The sequence below is a fragment of the Priceomyces carsonii genome, assembly GCF_900007245.1.
Source record: "Priceomyces carsonii strain CBS4050 genome assembly, scaffold: Debaryomyces_carsonii_scaffold_6, whole genome shotgun sequence".
Lineage (NCBI taxonomy): Eukaryota > Fungi > Ascomycota > Pichiomycetes > Serinales > Debaryomycetaceae > Priceomyces > Priceomyces carsonii.
Genome location: NW_026946679.1, coordinates 660,090 through 676,839, shown reverse-complemented (window position 1 = coordinate 676,839; position 16,750 = coordinate 660,090). Strand labels below are relative to the sequence as shown.

General features: G+C 37.4%; 10 protein-coding genes across 10 annotated transcripts; 8 read left to right on the top strand and 2 right to left on the bottom strand.

The window, feature by feature from the left end:
• Positions 1 to 15: 15 nt before the first annotated feature.
• Positions 16 to 897, top strand: URA6 (bifunctional uridylate/adenylate kinase; the record flags this gene model as incomplete). The annotated part of the gene is made up of 1 exon (XM_062955474.1): positions 16 to 897. One exon carries the CDS (start codon positions 16 to 18, stop codon positions 895 to 897), a length of 882 nt encoding a protein of 293 aa, XP_062812073.1.
• Positions 898 to 1,434: 537 nt separating this feature from the next.
• PRCAT00005401001 (uncharacterized protein) lies at positions 1,435 to 3,698 on the top strand (the record flags this gene model as incomplete). Its single annotated transcript, XM_062955473.1, has 3 exons — positions 1,435 to 1,708; positions 1,765 to 1,959; positions 2,020 to 3,698. 3 exons carry the CDS (start codon positions 1,435 to 1,437, stop codon positions 3,696 to 3,698), a joined length of 2,148 nt encoding a protein of 715 aa, XP_062812072.1.
• Positions 3,699 to 3,820: 122 nt separating this feature from the next.
• On the bottom strand, positions 3,821 to 5,500 carry FUR4 (uracil permease; the record flags this gene model as incomplete). Its single annotated transcript, XM_062955472.1, has 1 exon — positions 3,821 to 5,500. One exon carries the CDS (start codon positions 5,498 to 5,500, stop codon positions 3,821 to 3,823), a length of 1,680 nt encoding a protein of 559 aa, XP_062812071.1.
• A 523-nt stretch (positions 5,501 to 6,023) lies between these two features.
• PRCAT00005399001 (uncharacterized protein) lies at positions 6,024 to 7,625 on the top strand (the record flags this gene model as incomplete). Its single annotated transcript, XM_062955471.1, has 1 exon — positions 6,024 to 7,625. One exon carries the CDS (start codon positions 6,024 to 6,026, stop codon positions 7,623 to 7,625), a length of 1,602 nt encoding a protein of 533 aa, XP_062812070.1.
• A 328-nt stretch (positions 7,626 to 7,953) lies between these two features.
• PRCAT00005398001 (uncharacterized protein) lies at positions 7,954 to 9,573 on the bottom strand (the record flags this gene model as incomplete). Its single annotated transcript, XM_062955470.1, has 1 exon — positions 7,954 to 9,573. The coding sequence occupies one exon, from the start codon at positions 9,571 to 9,573 to the stop codon at positions 7,954 to 7,956; it is 1,620 nt and encodes a 539-aa protein (XP_062812069.1).
• Positions 9,574 to 9,916: 343 nt separating this feature from the next.
• PRCAT00005397001 (uncharacterized protein) lies at positions 9,917 to 10,930 on the top strand (the record flags this gene model as incomplete). The annotated part of the gene is made up of 1 exon (XM_062955469.1): positions 9,917 to 10,930. The coding sequence occupies one exon, from the start codon at positions 9,917 to 9,919 to the stop codon at positions 10,928 to 10,930; it is 1,014 nt and encodes a 337-aa protein (XP_062812068.1).
• An 849-nt stretch (positions 10,931 to 11,779) lies between these two features.
• On the top strand, positions 11,780 to 12,307 carry PRCAT00005396001 (peptidylprolyl isomerase; the record flags this gene model as incomplete). Its single annotated transcript, XM_062955468.1, has 1 exon — positions 11,780 to 12,307. The coding sequence occupies one exon, from the start codon at positions 11,780 to 11,782 to the stop codon at positions 12,305 to 12,307; it is 528 nt and encodes a 175-aa protein (XP_062812067.1).
• Positions 12,308 to 12,652: 345 nt separating this feature from the next.
• PRCAT00005395001 (peptidylprolyl isomerase) lies at positions 12,653 to 13,180 on the top strand (the record flags this gene model as incomplete). Its single annotated transcript, XM_062955467.1, has 1 exon — positions 12,653 to 13,180. The coding sequence occupies one exon, from the start codon at positions 12,653 to 12,655 to the stop codon at positions 13,178 to 13,180; it is 528 nt and encodes a 175-aa protein (XP_062812066.1).
• Positions 13,181 to 14,536: 1,356 nt separating this feature from the next.
• Positions 14,537 to 15,451, top strand: CCC1 (Ccc1p; the record flags this gene model as incomplete). Its single annotated transcript, XM_062955465.1, has 1 exon — positions 14,537 to 15,451. One exon carries the CDS (start codon positions 14,537 to 14,539, stop codon positions 15,449 to 15,451), a length of 915 nt encoding a protein of 304 aa, XP_062812065.1.
• Positions 15,452 to 15,817: 366 nt separating this feature from the next.
• PRCAT00005393001 (prohibitin subunit) lies at positions 15,818 to 16,669 on the top strand (the record flags this gene model as incomplete). The annotated part of the gene is made up of 1 exon (XM_062955464.1): positions 15,818 to 16,669. The coding sequence occupies one exon, from the start codon at positions 15,818 to 15,820 to the stop codon at positions 16,667 to 16,669; it is 852 nt and encodes a 283-aa protein (XP_062812064.1).
• Positions 16,670 to 16,750: the final 81 nt, after the last annotated feature.

Genomic DNA, 16,750 nt, shown 5'->3' with positions numbered 1-16,750 from the left:
AAACAAAGCTTTGAAATGATTCCTCGTATCTTGTATATCCCTAGAGTGGCCCCTAGAGGACTTCTAAGATTACAATTCAATAATACTTTTGAACAGAAGTCGAGGATGTCCTTTGCTAGGTATGCTTCATCAACACCTTCACCACCCAAGACATCATCGAATGGCTCAGGGGGCAGAGGTAATCCAAAAGTTAAAATGTTAATAGTCTTAGGTGCTTTGGTTTTAGGTTCCACGGTTGTTTCTAGTGGATATACAAGAAGGACACCCCAATCTGCAATTGAACCGAACTCAAAGACGGGTGAGGCAATACCTAAAGAAAAGATATCTGTTATATTCGTATTGGGTGGCCCTGGATCAGGTAAAGGAACTCAATGCGCTAAGCTTGTTGAACATCATAAATTTGTTCATTTATCGGCCGGAGATTTGTTGAGGGCTGAACAAAATCGAGAAGGATCTAAATATGGCGAGCTTATTGCTAAATGCATAAAGGAGGGAACAATTGTGCCGCAGGAAGTCACTGTGAAATTGTTGAAGAACGCTATCGCTGAGAACTCTAAGAAAGGGAATTTCAAATTTTTGGTGGATGGATTCCCAAGGAAAATGGACCAGGCGTTAACTTTTGAGTCAGAGATTGCAAAGTCATCCTTTACATTATTCTTTGATTGTCCAGAGAAGGTTATGCTTAAAAGGTTATTAGAGAGAGGTAAGACCAGCGGTCGTACTGATGATAACGTTGAGAGTATAAAAAAGAGATTCAGAACTTTTGTTGAAACTTCAATGCCGGTGGTTGACTATTATGACAAAGAAGGAAAAGTAGTCAAAATTTCTTGCGACTTACCGGTTGATGAAGTTTATTCTAAAGTAGAAGAAGCAATGCATACTAGAGGAATTCAATAGCTGTCTCCCACTTTAAAGAATTATACAATATATATATTAATTGAATGAAAATTTCCCTTGTATAATCAAGGGATACACTAAATGTACTTATAGGTCTACTATTCCATGTGTCAATCTCAATTTAGCAAAACTGAACGAAATTCGTCCCCTCGAGAGATAAAGAAATCATGTAAGTAACATGGTAAGACATTTCATGTAGACAGAAGCTTGAACATTAATGAGCATGATAAGACAAGAAATGAAAAGGTTATTCAAATATTTGCAAAAAATACTAGAAATGTGCTCACTATGCTGGACTCAGATTCTTTAGTTACTGCAATTGTGACTAACTGTAGAAAGTAATAAGCTCAACCTTATCGAGACACCAATTTGGTTATGAGCTCATAGTGCGGAAGTGGTCCGCCTATCAGTATCTAAATCTCATGAAACTATGTAACAGCCGAATGCTTGGCTGTTTATGGATACCTGATAGTTGAGAGAGACGGCTTTAAACCAGGCAAATACAAATCGGAGCGTTTAACTTTTTTCCTGTTAGAAATGGACCTTACCTTTTTGAACAACGACAACTATCATTCACCTGGATCAAGAATAAGTAAACGAAGACGGGGAAAGGTTGCCTTAATGGCCTGCAACAGATGTAAAGCCTTAAAGAGAAGATGTGATGGGAACTTTAATGGGGAAAGAAACTGCTTTAACTGTGAGAAAATAGGATTATTGTGTGAGTTTGATGAAAGGAAGAATCCGAACTATGTAAAACTCCTTGAAGACAAAGTAAGATCTATGAATAACACCATCAAAGAACTTGAGAAACGTATTATGGATAACGAAAAAAAAAGTGAAGAATCATTAACTAAAAAAAAAAACTAGCTCAGAAGACTTTTGAAGTCGACTATGATAATAGTTTAATACAATGTGCGGCCTCCATTCCTTTAAAAGATGAATCTGAACCAGCTTACATTGGGTCATCTGGTTTAAGTGTCACAACTTTATTGCAAAGTTGCTTGATCAGTGAGGCATGTAAAGACTCTGCTGGTACTGAATCTTACTGTATTGATGAAGTAAGTGGCTTTGTTTCTTCGCCTAAGGACTTCATTTTGGATGAAAAATATGACGATTCTCCAGGCTCTAGTAACAATTCCGCTCAAATATTTGACCAAGTTAAGGAGCTACTAAAAGATAACGAACTAGTTACAAGTTATTTTGATAACTATTTTTCTATAATTCATAAAAGATATCCCTTCCTTCAAAAGTCTTACATGAAGAATCTCCATGATAGCAGGTTTCGCCTATTTTATGACTCCAATATTATTACCAAAACTTTGGCCGTGAGCAACTTTCAACTCCTATTGGACAAGTTTACCTTGATTATGATCTATGGGATTGGGGCAAGGTTGAAATCCGACATCAAGAGCATGCATAGCAATAGAACGAGCGAACCTCACCATTTATTATTCTACAAGTATGCACTTGGTTTGAATTTATATGTGATTTTACTGTCTAGGAGTATTTCTAACATTCAGTCCATCTTGCTCTTGGTGGTATACCAATTAAGATTTCCAAATGGACCCGTTATATGGTATTTGGTTGGCTCTGCCCTAAGGTTATGCGTAAATTTTGGTCTTCACCGGAGAAACTTGAGTCTCTTCAGACAAGATCCTTACTCGTATATAAACCGATGTCGGACATTTTGGTCAGCATATTCTTTAGAGAGGATCATTTCTAATAGTTTTGGAAGACCCTTTTCACTTAGCGACAGAGATATCGACATAGACCTACCTATTAATATCGATGATCAAATTACTGATGCACCTTCTATCAAAGCTAAGTTCTACGAGACCTACCCGCACTATAACATTGAAGGGTTCCAAACGTCTCAAATAAAAAATCCAGAAACTCGTACTTCAGATTCATTGGCTATTCAATACTTCAAGTTAAGAAAGATCGACAGTAGGATTCAGAGTATAATATATCGAGTAGACGAAGATTTTGAAAATATTCCAAGAAGAGAAATCACAAAGTTACAGCAAGAAATGAGGACATGGATAAACGAATTACCACCATTCTTGACTGATTATGAATACGACTATTGTCTATACCTATACCACAAGCAGATTAGAAGTTTGATGCAGCCATTTTTAAATAAGTTAACCTCAGATGATACTTTATTTATTGATTGTATGCAAAGTTCAATAATTGTTTGCAAATTAAGTAGAAAGATTCATCAAACTACCAATTATTTTCTTTCATTTGTGAGTTTGCAGACCATTTTTTTAGCGGGAATTTCTATAATTTACGGTTTGCTTTTTAAGAAATTGTCTTGGGATTTTGAAGTGAGCGAAGGATTAAGGAACTGTACTACAATATTAGTTTTAATCGCAGAAAGAAGTCCTAGTTGTCATAGGTACAGAGATATCGTCGAAAAATTATTAGATAAGGTTAGCGTTACGAGAAATGCCACTGACGTGCGACTGGAATTACAGGGACAAGCGAAAGACAAATTACCTGACTCTACTTACTATGGCCAAGGTAGTTCCAGTTTCAATGAATCCTTCTCCAAGTCAACTGGTGGTAATGTCCCTTCTGAAACTGGTTGGTTAGATACAAAAAAGTCTGATACTAAAGACAATCGTTCTCATATTGAAGGAAACTTGAATCGTTTTAATGAGATCACGAAAGCTATAGAGAAGGAGGAAATGTCCGAGCTCGATCGCATATTTGACTTCTCGAATCTAGATGAACTCTTCTATAGACTTGGAGGCGTAAAGACCTCTCACTCTGACTGGGGTATTGAATTCTTATAAATCCTCCAAGGTATATAACTTATACAGTAATGGAACCCAAATTAATTAGTATATTTATTGGCTACATAAACGCTATTGTGGGCTGTTTATTCCATAACCAGCATTTTAAACAACTCTTCAGACTACACTTCCTTAGAGGAAAGAGTGTAAAGTACTTTCTCTGTAACTTCAACGTCTGCAGCGTATTTGCATTCCCCACCAACATCCTCGAAGGATTCACCTGGAAGGATGCCTTCATCTTCTGCGAACTGTTCGAATGCCACGTCCTTAATATCAATATCATTAGGTAAGACTGGGTTCACAGGGAATAACATATTTAACACCCAGTATGCTGCAAATGCGCTCACAAATGATAATAAGAACCCTAGCTTATACATTCTTGCTGATGCAATTCCAACAGAGGAAGGATTTATAGAAGCAGCAACACCATGAATAGTCAAACCACAACCAACAACCCAGGCAACAATAGCTCTCCAATTGACACCGAATCTATTTTGATACCAAAACAAAGAATTTTTATCAGGATCGAAGAAAGAAATTAAATGATAGTTTCCCTTCCTAATGAAAAAATAATCATATATCATAGTCGCAGCAATAGGACACAACATTGTGGAATAGCTTCCTAAGAAAGTTATAAATCGAGTGCCACTAGATATCATTTTCCATGGGAAAAATAAAGGAGCAACTGCCCAGCAAATTAATTGGCCTCTGACAATAGTGACATATTTTGGAAACATACCTGTAGTATCTGCACCAACGGGCATACAATTGGTACCTATATTTACAGCTACTAAAGCTATTATCATTGCCAAAGAAGCGAAAAAAATACCAGTCCTCATAGAAGCATCCCATTTGTAGTCAAGAAGCGCACTGTATAGGTCCCATGGGTTCCAAAAAGTGTCATTCAAAAAAACCCTCGCTGCTGATGTTGTGCCACATCCGATGAAAGTAATAAGAACTTTGGATAGCAAAACGGCAAAAGATTGAATCCAAGCAGCATCTCTGGGCTTCTTGGAATACCTAACAACATCACCTGCGTTGATCAAAATAGGACATAATGCTCCCATGATTGAATTGATGCCTGAAATAACACCCCATACTAAATCTTCCCCGTAAACTCTCTCAGTTCCTAAAGAATTAGGTGAGCCCAATGAGCCTCCTGCTTTTCTCACGCAATATCCAAAAACAGCAAATAAAGCTGTTGTTGTAGTAACAATTTTGACAGTGTACATATGCCTTTGGACCGTCGGGTGCAAAAACATGACAGGAAGCTGAATTATCCAAACTAAGAAGAACGAAAGTAAGTCTTGAGATGTTATGGCTGATGATGCAGGAAGCTTGTTTGGTATGTTTTCCCATCGATGACCAAATATACATCTCATTAAAACGCTCATTAGGTTTCCTGCAAAATAAGTCTGAATAGAAAAGTAGATACAAGCGACCGAAACTCTGACAAATATAAAAAAATAAGAACCATACATTCCTGCAGTAGCTCTAACTATAGTAGGAAATCCTAAATGATAGGTTGACGGTCCTCTCGAGTTAAGTACGAGAACAATCGAAAGGAAAAAGCTCCCAATAATTGCACATATCAAGCCATGCCACCATAATAAGCCCATACTAACCAAGGTGGAACCTAAGGTATAAGAAGAAGGAGTTAACGACGTGGTGAAGTAAAAGAAAAAAAAATGAGTCACTCCCCATGTCCTCTTCTCTGGAGGTGTTGGTAATAGATCACGATTATACCACGCATGACCACTCTCAGGTACCCCTTTAACTTTCAAAGCATCTAAAAGCTTCATAGTGTTTGACAACTTCAAATTCTAGATTATCTGTATTTCTATATTATAACTGAATGAAATTTGTTCATTTTAGCTCTTTTTAATACGATTCAATAGATCCTTATCTTTAAATTTGTATTATCAATAAGATTCCTGCTCGTATATGCTTCCATACAACAAAGAGAGAAAACTTACTGTTAATTTACCGAAATATTGACTAAGAGAGCACGGCGATGATCCGTGAGCGGAGCGCCTCCGGAAATATGCGGAAGGTCTCCGCTCTATCTTTAATATTCCTACTTTAAGTAAGCGAAAATCTTCGCATCGAAAGATAACTGTAGTGCGGAAACGTTCCGCATTTGCTGCTTCAGCCCACTTTACTATCTGTCAATAAGATTGACATGGTCTTATTCGTTTCAAAAGTTTTAAATCCTGCAAAAAGATTAAATGTAGCCGACTTTCGTCTTAATTTGCTTTGCTACCTTGAGACAAATCAGAGAATACTATTTGATTATTATAAGGAAAAAGATATCAGATAAGAAGAATGATTTCTTCTGAGAAAGATTCTAATAGTAATGTCAAAGTTTCTCAGGTTTTGGCAGATTCTCATGAGAATTTACTATCACAGAAGAAATTACTAGTAGTCTTGTCAAGCATGGCAGTGGCGTTGCTTCTATCATTCGTTGATCAGACAGGAATTACGGTAGCTCTTCCTTATATGTCCGATGATCTTAAAGCATCAGATACAATAACGTGGGCAGGTACTTCTTCCTTAATTAGTACTACTGTGTTTATGGTATTTTTTGGAAGAATGAGCGATATCTTTTCACGTAAATATGTTCTAATCGCTGCCATGTGGATATTGTCGATTTTTGATTTAGCTTGCGGTTTGGCTCAGACACCGTACCAATTGTACGTTTTTCGAGGATTCTGTGGAATTGGTAATGGGGGAATTACTTCATTGACGATGGTTATAGTTTCTGATATCGTTACTCTCAAGGAAAGAGGAAAATATCAAGGAATCTTGGGAGCTTGTGTGGGGCTAGGAAATGCTCTAGGGCCATTCTTGGCCTCAGCTTTCATATCGCATACTTCATGGAGATATTTTTATTACATGCTATGCCCCTTGATATTTTGTGCCAGTGGAATAGTCTTATGGTTGGTGCCATATACCAATCCAGGATTCTCCAAGAAAGAAAAGTTGAAAAAAATAGATTATCCAGGGTTCTTATGTAGTTCAATTGGCATAATTTTTATACTTATACCAATTAGCGGAGAAGGCTCGTCTTATGAATGGAATAGTCCCATTGTAATAGCAATGCTACTGATAGGCTGCGTCTCATTAATTTTATTTTTTTACGTCGAGCTAAAGGTATCTTCATTACCCATGATTCCACCTCTCCTTTTTGCGATATCACCGTCTTTAACAATGCTATTATCACAAAACTTTTTCTTTGGCATGATATACTACTCATCTATATATTATTATCCCTACTATTTTGAGGTCGTCAGAGGGGATTCTGTTATTCAGACTTCTTTATATTTATTGTGTCTAGTGGTTCCTCAATCACTCACATCTGTGATAGGAGGCAGGCTCATATCAAGGACTGGAAAGTATATTTATGTAATTTGGTTTGGGTATATCATGTGGAATTTGGCGGTTTGTTTAACTCTATTGTGGAAAACGAATTCCAATCCTGGGGTTAATGTTGTAGTATTGCTTTTGAATGGAATGGGTGTTGGGGCAACATTTCAACCAACGTTAGTGGCAGCTCAGGCACAATCTTATAAAAAGGATAGAGCAACAGTGATATCAACGAGAAATGTTTTGCGATCTTTCGGTGGAGCAATAGGTTTAGCAATTTGCTCCACAATTATGTCAAACACTTATACAAAGCTGTTGAAAAATGAAGGGATGCAGTACTTTTCACAGGAACAGATAGGCGTATTAGGAAAACAGATATACGCTAGAATTGAGTTGACTAATTATTCTGAATCTCAAATAGCATTCTTGAGAGCCATCTATATGAGATCAATGAAATATTTATTTTACTTTTGGATTGCATCAATGGGAATTTGCTTAATTTCTATGATTTTCGTTCGTGATAATGGATTACAACCTTTGGATCACAGTGAATCAAAATAAGACAATTAAGTGGAGGACCATAAAAATTTTTTATCTTGTATAATGCCTTAAAAAAGTTTCTTTACATATTAATTATAGATATCAAGAATTTTACTAAAAAGCACCGTACTCTCTCTTGAACTAACATTTTTTCGACTCTCTGTTGATGATTCAATATATGAACTTTTAAAGAAAGCACACCGTTTCTTTCACCATAATTGCAAATGATCGTTGTACTACAAATTGAGTTTATCAAGTACTTTTATATTTTGAGAAACCATAATTGAAAATTCCGCCTACGCACAGGATAGTATATCATCTTTAAAGTTCAAAAGTTAGACTTGGGATATTATAACTCTCGCCAGCTGAATGCTTGCTCCCATGCATATGCTGCCCGATAAACAGTTTTTTCATCATACCACTTTCCAACTATTTGTAATGAAACTGGAAGTTTAGAACCAGAATTAGCCAATGGGCCCTCTAATATCGGTAACATACCACATGGGAGTGCCAACGCTGGATGACCACTTTGGTCAAATGGACATGTGTTAGAGCTCAAGCCGACTTGTTTTCCCATCACATCTAAAGGCAGTGACCCATCGTCAACCAAGTGGTGCGAACGTGCAATATATGGTAGGTTTGGTAATACAATAACATCATATTCTTTCAAAACCTCATTGTATTCATCTTTCAATTTCCTTGAAAGGTTTTGACATTTGCCATATAGCGTGGGGAATTTCTTCATAGCATATAATCCATTGTAGTAAATGTTTTTTGTAGATGGGAAAGCTTCATCCCATCTTTCTTGATCATGAAGAGCATCAAGAAATTTTTCATTTAGATCGTTCATACTAAACCCTCTTCTACCAATCGCACATCCGACCTTGGTAAGATAACCACCGACTTTTGATATACCAGTCCATATCAATGGTCCTTTCAGGTGTAAAGGGATGCTAACCTCTTCTACTGTAGCACCAAGCTCTTCGAATCTACTGATCGCATCGTAACACTTTTCTTTGATTCTCGTTTCAACAGCGGGATTATCGAAACCTTCTTTCAAAACCGCCACTCTCAAGCCATTTAAGCTTTTTGGATCCTTCAAAGTCAATAGGTCGTCGTAATACTCAGTGGTTATAGAATTGAAGCCTCTGTCATCAATTCCATCACTCCCTGCAATGGCCTGAAGGCCCCTTGCATTAGTTAGGACGTCTTTAGTCAACACGCCCAAATGATCATTAGTTGCTTCGTTACTACCACATCCTGTGAACGGAATCAAGCCAAAAGTGGGCTTTATACCCACTGCACCACACCAACCAGCTGGGATTCTAACCGAACCCCCTTGGTCGGCACCAATGGTAATATCAATGTCTTCATTAGGATCCATAACTAAAGCTCCACTTCCTGAGGATGACCCTCCTGTGGAATATCCTTTAGCCATAGGATTATGAATAGGACCAGTATGGGCCGAATGAGAGGTAGCAGAATGACACAAATTCTCACAGACAGCTTTCCCCACAACTGTACCTCCCGCTTCCAACATTCTAGTAATGATAGTAGCATCATTCGATGGTATAAAATCTTTGATAAAATTGGTTCCAAAGAGCATTGGAACACCAGCAACTGAAATACAATCTTTCACTGCAATTTTGAGATCCTTGAGCAAGCGCCTACCATTTGATATCTTTTTGTCCTTGAGTATAAACTTATATCCCCAAGCATTTAATTTGTTTTCATCTTGGGTAGGAAAATGGATGCTTTCTCTTGGAAATCTTTCAAAATCAACGACTGGTATATAATCGTCCATAGCCATTATCTCTTCACAAGAATCATGGAAAACTGCCAATAAAGTCTTGTAACCCTCTAAATTGCTATCATTGGTTTCTTGAACGCCAAATTCCAAACCTAAAGATACAATATCATTGACTGTAATTGGATTGTCTTTTTTAGCATCAAATGTAAAAACTGACATATGAGAAACTAAATTCAATTATAATTACAAGGCAAAAATTATTATGTAGATTCTAAAGTCAGATTCATCTAATAGCTAGATGTACTTCATATTTAACCACTCTGCTTACATTATTTATGGAATTTGGTGGTTTAAGTTTTTCGAGACGGAATATCTCCGAGATAATGCGGAAAGGTTCCGCTTATCTATCTTCCAAAAGGAGCGGCTCCGTAGTGCAGACCATATCGCGCTATCCGCTTGTGACATATTCGAGGACAGAGAAGACATCGGTTAAGTGTATATAAGAGCCGTTTATTCCACATCCTTCCTGCTTTGACATAGAAGCAGTTGCAAATATCAAAAAATGGATACACTTGACTATGTTCCTGGCCCTTTGCCAGATTATGAAATGCCTAGAGACCTAGTTGGATATGGTGAAAAATCATTTGACCCAGAATGGCCTCATGGTGCTAGAATAGCTGTGTCATTCATATTAAATTATGAGGAAGGTGCCGAGCATAATATTCTTCATGGAGACGATAGATCCGAGGCGTACATTTGGGAGAAGTGTGGGCCCTCGACAGAGAAGATCAACGATAGACATTTAATGAGTGAAAGTGAATTCGAATATGGATCAAGATCTGGGGCATGGAGACTCTTGAGACTTTTCAAAGAGTTTGGATATCCAATGACACTCTATGCTGTAGCTCAAGCATTTGCAAAGAATCCAGAATTTGCAAGAGCCTGTGTGAGAAATGGCCATGAGATCGCAAATCATGGCCTACGTTGGGTAAATTGGGGAGAATACGACGACGCTGGGCAGATTGAAATGATTAAAAAAGCTGTAATTTTGTTGAAGGAGTCCTCTGGTGAGGCTCCTGTAGGCGCTTACATCGGAAGAGGAAATATCAAAACCCCCGCGTTGGTTAAAGAGGCACATAAGCAGCTTGGTTTACCATTATTATGGGAGTCTGACTGCTATAATGACGATGTACCCTATTGGGTGGATCTTCCACAAGAAAAAAATTTACCAGATGAGCTGAAGGAAGGGATGTTAATGATCCCTTATGCATATGTCACCAATGACTACAAGTTTGTGGCATCATCTCCTGGTCCAGGATTTCCAGGTGCTATGGTGTACGAGGATTACTTGAAACAGGAATTTGATCAACTATATCGCGAAGGGGGTAAGATTATGAATATTCCCATGCATTCAAGGATCTTAGGGAAACCAGGAAGAACAAATGCTCTTAGAAACTTTATGAAATATATTAGTGAGAAGGAAGGTGTCTGGGTTTGTAACAGAAGAGATATTGCCAAGCATTTTGTCGAAAAATTTCCTTATGTTCCAGGAGAATTGGCAGTGAAGAAGAACTAAAGAGAATGGAAGCTTCAAAATTCATTTCAAATCATGCATTCTCATATCCTCGGAACTCATTTTGTAGTACTTCAATCATCGATAAATACTAGAATACTAAAAATAGAAGTTCGTCTGTGAAGTATAACAAGACTTAATAAAACAATCATTAAGTAATAGGGTTCATAGAGTCACAGTAAAACCAATGTAAAGACGTAGAAATTCGTTTGAGTTTTTTGATGTTTATCGCTGGAAGGACAAATAAATTATTTCTCAATTTGACGATGATGTATGAAGGCCGAAGCATTTGCAAGGGACACTAATCGGAAGAATGAGACTATGACATGGATCATGAATGCAAATATTATAGACTTTTCTTCATGACCTCTCAGCAGGGCTGATTGCTTTTTTCTCTGATCCCGAATTGTCAATTTGCAGCCGTTCAGGAGTTGTATAATACTTTACAAGAATCCCTACAATAATGCCATATAAGTCAAAAAGATAATGGATTTCTTGGTGAAAAATTGCAAGGCTTGCCCCAAATCAACCATCGAGAAACACTTGTGAATATCGGAGAAAACGTTGTGAGTACTAAGAAGAAAACCTCTTAAAAAAAAAAGATCACAGAAAGCACAAAGAACTTAACGAATTACCTTAAGGGTCAAGAATCCCAAAATCTAGTTATTTAATCTACTACCATCTGCTTAATGAGCTTCAGAGCGATAGTAATAAGTCAAATTAAATTGGAAATAATTATCTGGCTAAAAGATATTAGTGTCAAGCCTTGAATCCGGCATACAACCATGTATATTAATTATATATGAATACGTTAATTTATTCCTAAGGGCTCGATGAAGTGTAAGACACATTATGGCTGAGGCAGGATTACCGCCTGGATGGGCAATTCGTGTTTCTAACACCTATAATAGGGAATATTTTTTAAATCAAGCAACAAAAGAATCTTCTTGGGAACCCCCTTTTGGAAGTGATAATGACAAATTGAAAGAGTATTTGGCGAGGTTTAAAGCACAGGGAAATAAACCTGTTATACCGGCAGATGGTAAAATAAGGGCCTCGCACATTTTGATAAAGCACAACCAATCTAGGAAGCCCAAATCTTGGAAGTCTCCTGAAGGTATTTCGAGAAGTAGAGATGAGGCGATTCAAAATATCAAGAAATTGCAGACTAAAATATTAGATGGTGAAGCAAAATTGAACGACCTCGCTATAACAGAGAGTGACGATCTGTCTCACTCACAAGGTGGTGACCTTGGATTCTTCGGAAAGGGTCAAATGCAGCCGTCGTTTGAGGAAGCAGCTTTTAGTTTGAATGTTGGAGAAATCAGTGACCTCGTCGAAAGCGATAGTGGGATTCATTTGATTCAGAGAACTGCATAATCATGCAGCCTCTTTTATTATAATAGCAATGAAACAGAAATGATTCAAGGTTCCTCAGAAACAGGAGGATTCGTATTTTCCATAGGGAGAATAATCAAGCACATAAATGTGTATCCAAAACTCCGTTTCCACGTATCTATTAGCTAGCTATATTTTAAAGTAGAGGAAGCAATGCATGTTAGAGGTATTATATATACATAGTTCTCTATATATATATATATAACACCTCTTAAAAATTAGTAAAATTAAAATGGAACTATGTACATCACGTGCAACACTATGCTTGACAATTTTTTTAAATGTTTTGACCAACTGAGGACATTGCGATCAACTGTACGACACATTATGGCAGAGACAGGATTACCGCCTGGATGGGCAATTCGTGTATCTCGTAATCATAATAGAGAATACTATTTGAATCAGGCTACGAAGGAATCTTCTTGGGAGCCTCCTTTTGGAAGTGATAATGACAAATTGAAAGAATACTTGGCGAAGTTCAAAGCACAGGGAAATAGACCAGCAATACCTCAAGATGGTAAAATAAGAGCCTCGCACCTTTTGATAAAGCACAATCAATCGAGAAAACCTAAATCTTGGAAATCACCAGATGGAATTTCGAGAAGTAGAGATGAGGCGATACAAAATATCAAGAAATTGCAGACCAAAATATTAGGAGGCGAGGCAAAATTGAGCGATATTGCTGTAACAGAAAGTGATTGCCTGTCTCACTCACAAGGTGGTGACCTTGGTTTTTTCGGAAAGGGACAAATGCAACCGTCGTTTGAGGAAGCGGCTTTTAATTTGAATGTTGGAGAAATCAGTGACCTCGTTGAAAGTGATAGCGGAATCCATTTGATCCAGAGAACGGCATAGGCTTGCGAGACCAAATAGAGCTTTAAAGAATATAAGTAAAATTGCTGGATGAACTATGCCACGGTAGCATCAAGTAAAAAATACTCATGAATATATAATTAACGTTTATAAGAAAACTCTTTTGTCAATTATTTCATATACTTGAATACTATAGATAATAGTAAGATAGTAAGACTGCTCTTGCCTGTGATATCAGAAGTCGTAGCTTTTGAAGCCGAAGTGAATTTAAGATTCTAATATGGGGTACCAATCCGGCAGATAAAAGATCACTTTTTCACTATCGTGTCAATCTACATCCTGATACCGCTACCATTAAGGTGGGGCTATTAGTGTCTTAGAGCTTTGCAGACTATGCGCGGTCCTTCTCCAATTAGATGTTACTCTCTGGGTGACGCTTCATTAGGCACACTGCTGAAAAAGAAAACACCACATCATGCCGTTGTCTGTGAATTAAATCCTCATGACGCATGGGAATCGGTCATGGTCGAGTGTGTATCCTATAGAGCTTAGCTTAACCTCGACCGCCGCTAGTGCGGAATAAAACTTGGTAGTAATGGTAACCATGACATTCATAAATACTCTCCAGCTCACAGCATGAAAGTCTGCGTTGCAATAGCACATGAAGTATACAGGAAGAAACCCGAATTATCAAGTCATCAACTGTGTGACGTCGTTATTCGCGCCAATAGTCAGCTCCTTAAACCAGTTTGTATGCACTAGTACCTTCAAAGACCGTTTTATTTTGTGTACTGTTGATTGTCAGCTGTTCCCGCGTCTTATTGTTTCTAAGCAGCATTATTTCAGCCATTCCTGTCTATTTTGATTTCTTCGCACTGTGGCCAATCAAAAAAAACGCAATTGTAAGCAAATGCGCTCTGCTTTGAAGATTGATCATCACCTGATGGAAGTCTCCCATAAACAAACTACGCATCCCTGATAAATCTCTGAAGTAATATTACCTCCAGAAAAGTTTAAATCCTAGTAAACCATTGATACAGGTGGCTTCCAAACAAATTATTGTGGGTAAATAGATCAAAATTGAGGTAAGTGTAACATAAGAAGCTTCAGTAATACGAAGAAACTTAAGCCATAACAACAAGATTGATCATTATAATACAGTCGTTTTTTATTTTGGTGGAAACTTAAAAAAAAAGTGGCAAAATTTTAGCAGCATATATTTGGTCTGTTGTTACAGCATAAAAGATTCGGACACGATATCGGAAAACGATTTGTCGAACATTCCGGTGAAGTTGTTGATAGTACTTTAAATACTATTACAAGACGTGATCATTCAGTTACACATACATTAATATTTATAAATCTATAATTTTGGCATCGATATCATAACTAAGAACAATGTCATTAGTTGTTTTGAAGAACCAGATAAGTAAATTATTTACCAAAGATAATTCTGACGAAGAATTGGAAAGGGTAGAGCAATTGCTAGATAACAACCAATCGCCCTATGGAGCGACTGAAAACCCAAATAGAACTCAAGATATAGTTAATGAAGAAGCAATAGGAAATGCCATGAAGTCTAATCTGTCCGATCTGAACTCCTCAGAAGAACTGACAGGATTTTTTAATAAGTTTGATCCCAGGGTTATGTCAGATATAATCATTGGTTTATCAGATGGTTTGACTGTGCCCTTTGCTTTAACGGCGGGTTTATCTTCGTTAGGAGATTCCAAATTAGTCATAACGGGAGGAATGGCAGAGTTAGTTTCTGGTGCCATTTCTATGGGCCTTGGTGGCTATTTGGCGGCAAGATCAGAATCCGAATATTACCGCTCAGAGGTGAAAAGAGAAAAGCTTGAATTTTTCAAAAAACCAGAAACTGTTAATCAAGATGTAGCAGAAATAATGCTAGATTTGGGAGCTTCAGAGCCAACCATTGCATCGTTCTTAAAGGATTTAGATTCAAAGCCAAAGAGTTTGATAGACTTTGTAATCAGATATGGAAAGGGCCTTGAGGAACCCCCTGAAGGAAGAGAATTTACATCCGCATTAACAATTGGGTCAGGTTACTTTTTTGGTGGATTCGTCCCTTTAATGCCTTATTTTTTTTGTAACGTGGTCAAGACAGGTTTATTAATATCAGTTGTGGTTATGATCATTACTTTATTCATTTTTGGCTATGTGAAAACTTCTATCTCTCTAGGTGAAGATTGTGGTAATCTTAAAAAGGTAAGCGAAGGATTCCAAATGGTGGCGATAGGGTCTATTGCAGCTGGTGCAGCTTGGACTTTAGTGTTTTTCATTGATAATTAGTTTTCCTCAAATACATATGGCCATATGGACTAATTTGTTCTATTGCTCATCGAAATTCGAATCCTTGCATTTTATATTTGGTTTATAGAAATTTTACTTTATCTGAATGGATATCGATTTACGGCGACATTATTCTTCATATTTAGGATCCTATATTTAATAGAGAACGTATATATATGATACTGAACAAATGATTAGTTGAATTTGGGATCTGATCAGCCTTTACGAAAACCAACTCTAAAGTGTAAAATTTTGTCGAGAGAAAGTGCAGTTTTTCATCGAGGCACGAACTCAATTGCCATCAAAAAGTTCTTAGATTCAGCTATAGCTAATTTTAGCTATAGAAATAATTATAATTCAATAAGAATGCCACAGAGATTTACTGATATCATTTCAAAGATTGCCATACCATTAGGTGTTGCTTTCACTCTTGGCCAATCCGCCATATACGATGTTGAGGGAGGAAAAAGGGCAGTTATTTTCGATAGATTGAATGGTGTACAACAAAAGGTTGTAGGGGAAGGAACGCACTTTTTGATTCCATGGCTCCAAAAAGCAATCATATATGATGTGAGGACAAGACCCAAGACAATTGCGACCACCACAGGGTCTAAGGACTTGCAGAATGTTTCACTCACTTTGAGAGTTTTACATAGACCTGAAGTTTTGAATTTACCAAGAATTTATCAAAGTTTAGGCTTGGATTATGATGAAAGAGTTTTGCCTGCGATAGGTAATGAGATTTTAAAAAGTATTGTAGCTCAGTTTGATGCAGCCGAACTTATCACGCAAAGAGAAGTAGTGTCAGCAAGAATTAGACAGGAGTTGTCCAGAAGAGCCAACGAGTTTAATATCAGGCTAGAAGATGTTTCAATTACACACATGACCTTCGGTAAAGAGTTCACTAAGGCTGTTGAGCAGAAGCAAATTGCTCAACAAGATGCAGAAAGAGCAAAATATCTAGTTGAAAAGGCCGAACAAGAGAGAAAAGCGAATGTTATTAGAGCTGAAGGTGAAGCCGAGAGTGCAGAGACTGTTTCGAAGGCCTTAGCAAAAGCCGGTGATGGTTTGTTGATGATCAGAAGACTTGAAGCTTCCAAAGATATTGCCAGCACTTTAGCATCATCGCCCAACGTTTCTTATTTGCCGAGCGGTGGTAAAGGGGGAGATGGCGACGGAGGTTCAAATAACTCCTTATTACTAAGTGTTGGACGTTAGGGTATTTTTGTTCAATAATACTATACTAGTTTGAAAATTTTTTATGTACATAGTTACACTTATTATACGAATTTATACACG